Source organism: Lampetra fluviatilis, unplaced genomic scaffold (genome assembly GCF_964198595.1).
Source record: "Lampetra fluviatilis unplaced genomic scaffold, kcLamFluv1.1 SCAFFOLD_165, whole genome shotgun sequence".
NCBI lineage: Eukaryota > Metazoa > Chordata > Hyperoartia > Petromyzontiformes > Petromyzontidae > Lampetra > Lampetra fluviatilis.
Window position 1 is genome coordinate 80,001 of NW_027620527.1, and position 6,284 is coordinate 86,284.

A 6,284-nucleotide genomic window follows, 5' to 3' on the forward strand; every position below is an offset into this window, starting at 1 on the left:
TGTGTGTGTATCTGTGTGTGTGTGTCTGAGTGGGTGTGTGTATCTGTGTGTGTGTGTCTGTGTTTGTGTGTGTAGGTGTGTGTATAGGTGTGTAGGTGTGTGTGTATCTGTGTGTCTGTGTGTGTGTGTATCTGTGTCCGTGTGTGTGTGTGTGTATCTGTGTATGTGTGTCTGTGTGTGTCTGTGTGTGTCTGTATGTCTTCTGTGTGTCTATCTGTGTCTGTGTGTGTGTCTGTGTCTGTGTGTGTGTCTGTGTGTGGATCTGTGTGTGTATCTGTGTGTGTGTCTGTGTGGGTGTGTGTATCTGTGTGTGTGTCTCTGTGTGTGTGTGTGTGTATCTGTGTGTGTGTGTGTCTGTGTGTGTAGGTGTATGTAGGTGTGTGCGTAGGTGTGTGTGTGTGTAGGTGTGTGTGTGTACTTGTGTGTGTGTGTGTGTCTGTGTGGGTATGTGTATCTGTGTGTGTAGGTGTGTGTGTATGTGTGTGTAGGTGTGTGTGTGTATCTGTGGGTTTGTGTGTGTGTCTGTGTGTGGATCTGTGTGTGTATTTGTGTGTGTGTCTGTGTCTGTGTGGGTGTGTGTATCTGTGTTTGTGTGTCTGTGTGTGTGTGTGTGTATCTGTGTGTGTGTGTGTGTCTGTGTGTGTGTGTGTATCTGTGTGTGTGTGTGTATCTGTGTGTGTGTCTGTGTTTGTGTGTGTAGGTGTGTGTAGGTGTGTGTGTAGGTGTGTGTGTGTGTGTATCTGTGTGTGTGTGTATCTGTGTGTGTGTGTGTATCTGTGTGTGTGTCTGTGTTTGTGTGTGTAGGTGTGTGTAGGTGTGTGTGTAGGTGTGTGTGTGTGTGTGTGTAGGTGTGTGTGTGTAGGTGTGTGTGTAGGTGTGTGTGTAGGTGTGTGTAGGTGTGTGTGTAGGTGTGTGTGGGTGTGTGTCTGTGTGTGTAGGTGTGTGTAGGTGTGTGTGTCCGTGTGTGCGTGCTCACACTGGATGGGAAATGAAGTTTGATGAGAGAGAAAGGATTACTGTCCATGTCGTTAAAGATTCATCTGCGTGTGTGTGTGTCTCTATGTGAGTGTGTGTGTGAGTGTGTGTGTATCACTATGCGAGTGTGTGTGCGTGAGTGTGTGTGTCTCTATGCGAGTGTGTGTGAGTGTGTGTGTCACTATGCGAGTGTGTGTGTGTCTGTGTGAGTGTGAGTGTGTGTGTCTGTGTGTGTGTGTCTCTATGCGAGTGTGTGTGAGTGTGTGTGTGAGTGTGTGTGTCTGTGTGAGTGTGTGTCTGTGTGAGTGTGTGTGTGAGTGTGTGTGTCTGTGTGTGTGTGTCTATGCGAGTGTGTGTGAGTGTGTGTGTCTGTGTGAGTGTGTGTGTCTATGCAAGTGTGTGTGAGTGTGTGTGTCTGTGTGAGTGTGTGTGTGAGTATGTGTGTCTGTGTGAGTGTGTGTGTGAGTATGTGTATCTGTGTGTGTCTCTATGCGAGAGTGTGTGAGTGTGTGTGTGAGTGTGTGTGTGTCTGTGTGTGTCTCTATGCGAGTGTGTGAGTGTGTGTGGGGGGGGTGGGTGGGTGGGTGGGGTGGGTGGGGGGTGGGTGGGGCCGGGTGGTGAGGTGGGTGAGGTGGGCGAGTGGCGAGGAGTGAGTGAGTGAGTGAGCGGGTGGTGAGTGAGTGGGTGGGTGAGTGAGTGGGTGAGTGGGTGGGCTAGTGGGTGAGTGAGTGGGTGAGTGAGTGGGTGAGTGGGTGGGTGAGTGAGTGGGTGAGTGGGTGGGCTAGTGGGTGAGTGAGTGGGTGGGTGAGTGGGTGAGTGGGTGGGTGGGTGAGTGGGTGAGTGGGTGGGTGAGTGAGTGGGTGAGTGAGTGGGTGGGTGGGTGAGGTGCCTCAGATTATCGGAGGAAGTAGCCAGACCCAGTGAGTGGCTGGGCGACCCGCCGAGATGGAATCGAGTTATAGCGAAGACCTGCTCGTGACAGAGAGTGATGGGGCGAGTTCATCCCGCGTGTATAGCCCATTAGGCCACTCGCTCACCCACTCACCCACCCACACACTCACCCACCCACTCACTTGCTCACTCACCCACCCACTCCCCTCACTCACCAACTCACCCACTCACTCACCCCACTCCCTCACTCACCCACTCCCTCACTCACCCGCTCACTCGCTCACCTCGCTCACTCACCCACTCACACACTCACACACTCACCCACTCACCCACCCACTCACTCACCCCACTCCCTCGCTCGCTCGCTCACCCACTCACTCACCCACCCACCCACCCACTGACCCACCCACTCATACACTCATCCACTCACTCACCCACTCCCTCACTCACTCAGTCACTCACCCACTCACTCGCTCATCCACTCACCCACTCACACACTCACCCCACTCACCCACCCACTCACCCACTCCCTCGCTCGCTCACCCACTCACTCACCCACCCACCCACTCACCCACCCAGTCATACACTCATCCACTCACTCACCCACTCCCTCACTCACTCAGTCACTCACCCACTCACTCGCTCATCCACTCACCCACTCACACACTCACACATTCACCCACTCACCTACCCACTCACCTCCCTCGCTCGCTCACCCACTCATCACCAACCCACCCACCACTCACCCACTCACCATCCACACCACTCACCACTCACCCACCACACCACCCACTCACCCACTCACTCACCCACTCACCCTCCCACTCACCCACTCACCACTCACCCACACCACTCACTCCACCCACTCCCTCGCTCTCGCTCACCCCACCCACCACTCACCCTCCCACCCCACCCACACACCCACCACCCAGTCATACACTCATCCACTCACTCACCACCCACCTCACTCACTCACGTCACTCACCCACTCACTCGCTCATCACTCACCCACTCACCCACTCACCTACCCACTCCCTCGCTACGCTCACCCACTCACTCACACCACCACCACTCATACACTCATCCCTCACTCACTCCACACACACCCACCACCCACTCACACACTCCACTCACCCACTCACCACCACTCACCCACCCACCCACCTCACTCACTCACCCACTCACTCACCCACCCACCACCCACCCACTCACTCACCCACCCACCCACCACCCACCCACTCACCCACCCACCCACTCACCCACCCACCCACCACTCACACACCCACCACCCCACCCACCCACTCACCCACCCACCCACTCACCCACCCACCTCACTACCCACCCACTCACCCACTCACCCACCCACTCACCCACCCACCTACCCACTCACCCACCCACCCACCCACTCACCCACCACTCACCCACTCACCCACCCACCCACTCACCCACCCACCCACCCACTCACCACTCACTCACCCACTCACACTCACCCACTCACCCACCCCCCACCCACACTCACCCACCCACTCACTCACCCACCCACTCACACACTCACCACTCACCCACTCACCCACCCACCCACCCACTCACCCACCCACCCACCACATCACCACCCACTCACTCACCCACTCACCCACTCACCCACTCACTCACCACCCACTCACTCACTCACCCACCACCACCACCCACTCACCCACCCACCCACTCACCCACCCACCCACCCACTCACCCACCACCCACCACTCACCCACTCACCCACCCACCCACCCACTCACTCACCCACCCACCCACCCACTCACTCACTCACACCACCACTCACCACTCACCCACCCACCCACTCACCCACCCACCCACCACCCACTCACCCACCCACTCACCCACTCACCCACCCACCACCCACTCACCCACCCACCCACTCACCCTCTCACCCACCCCACTCACCCAACTCATCACCCACCCACTCACTCACTCACCCACCCACCACTCACCCACTCACTCACTCACTCACCACCCACCCACCCACTCACTCACTCACCCACTCACCCACCCACCCACACACCCACCACTCACCCACTCACACCACCCACCACTCACCCACCCACTCACCCACTCACCACTCACCCACCACTCACCCACCCACCCACTCACTCACCCACCCACCCACCCACCCACCCACTCACCCACCCACCCACCACTCACCCACTCACCCACACCCACCCACCCACTCACCCACCCACCCACCCACTCACCCACCCACCACCCACCCACTCACCCACCACCACTCACCCACCCACCCACCACCCACCCACTCACCCACCACCGCACTCACTCACCCACCACCACTCACTCACTCACTCACCCACCCACCCACTCACCCACTCACCCACCCACCCACCCCACTCACCCACCCACCCACCCACTCACCCACCCACTCACCCACCCACTCACCCACTCACCCACCCACCCACTCACCCACCCACTCACCCACTCACTCACCCACCCCACTCACTCACTCACTCACCCACCCACCCACTCACCCACCCACCCACTCACCCACCCACTCACCCACCCACCCACCCACTCCCCACTCACCACCAACCCACCCACCCACTCACCCACCCACCCACCACTCACCCACCCACCCACTCACTCACCCACCCACTCACCACCACCGCACTCACTCACCACCCACCCACCCACCCACCCACTCACTCACCCACCCACTCACCCACTCACCCACCCACCCACTCACCCACCCACCCACCCACTCACTCACTCACCCACCCACTCACCCACTCACCACCCACCCCTCACCCACCCACCCACCCACTCACCACCCACCCACCCACCACCCACTCACCCACTCACCCACCCACCCACCACCCACTCACCCACCCACTCACCCACCCACTCCACCACCACCCACTCACCACCCACCCACTCACCCACCACTCACCCACCACCCACCCACCACCACTCACCCACCACCACTCACCCACTCACCCACCCACCACCCACCCACTCACACCACCCACCCACTCACCCACTCACCCACCCACTCACCCACCCACCCACTCACCCACTCACCCACCCACTCACCCACCCACCCACCCACTTCACCCACCCACCCACCCACTCACCCACTCACCCACCCACCCACTCACCCACCCACCCACTCACCCACCACCGCACTCACCATGATGGAGAACACAAACGCCACGATGTTGATGGGCCAGATCGGGCAGCAGCAAGTGAAGATTGCCAACAGGAGGTAATCTGGTGGCTTCTGTTCCATCTCCACGCCTCCCCTCCTCGCCACCACCACCACCACCACCGCCACCACCGCCACCACCGGGAAACATCGAATCACCGGGATGGGCCTTCGTAGCTTCGTGGTGTCCCAGCAAGGCCGCCGTGGCTTGCACACTGCTCTGAGTGCTGCTCGCAACACTCGGTGATGTGGCCATGAGCGCTGATCCACCACCACCGCCACCAACCGCCACCACCGCCACCACCACCGCCACCACCGCCACCACCGCCGCACCACCGCCACCACCGCCACCACCGCCGCCACCGCCACCCGGCAGTCGGCGAAGGTGGAGAAAGTCGAGGATGCCATGGGGTATCACCGTTGGCTATGGCTGCCGCGGTCGTGTTGGCGGAGTAGGAAGTGGTGATGTGGGTTGTGGCGGGGCTGGTGGCTGTTGGTGGTGGTGGTGGTGGTGGTGAAGGTTGTGGTGGTGGTGGTGGTGATGAAGGTGGTGGTGGTGGTTGCATTGAAGCTGTTGAGTCACCTGCTGGGGTGACAGAGAGACTCAGCATAGACTCACTCACCACACACAGACTCACCACACAGAGACCCACAGACTCACCACACACAGACTCACCACACAGACTCACCACACAGAGACCCACAGACTCACCACACACAGGCTCACCCCACAGACTCACCACACAGAGACCCACAGACTCACCACACACAGACTCACCACACAGACTCACCACACACAGACTTACCACACAGACTCACCACACACAGGCTCACCCCACAGACTCACCACACAGAGACCCACAGACTCACCACACACAGACTCACCACACAGACTCACCACACACAGACTCACCACACAGACTCACCACACACAGACTCACCACACAGACTCACCACAACAGAGACCCACAGACTCACTACACAGTGACACACAGACTCACCACACAGAGACCCACAGACTCACTACACAGAGACCCACAGACTCACCACACAGAGACCCACAGACTCACCACACAGAGACCCATAGACTCACCACACAGAGACCCACAGACTCACCACAAAGAGACCCACAGACTCACCACACAGAGACCCACAGACTCACAACACAGAGACCCACAGACTCACCACACAGAGACCCACAGACTCA

The 6,284-nt window shown here is 59.1% G+C and overlaps 1 protein-coding gene across 1 annotated transcript in view; it reads right to left on the reverse strand.

The window, feature by feature from the left end:
* LOC144954015 (trafficking regulator of GLUT4 1-like) overlaps positions 1-5,188 on the reverse strand; it is a 19,856-nt gene extending 14,668 nt beyond the window's left edge. The window contains exon 1 of the mRNA XM_078884595.1: positions 5,063-5,188. Within this exon, the coding sequence (XP_078740721.1) occupies positions 5,063-5,161 (99 nt within the window). The 5' untranslated portion in view covers positions 5,162-5,188. The remainder of the gene's footprint in view (positions 1-5,062) is intronic.
* Positions 5,189-6,284: the final 1,096 nt, after the last annotated feature.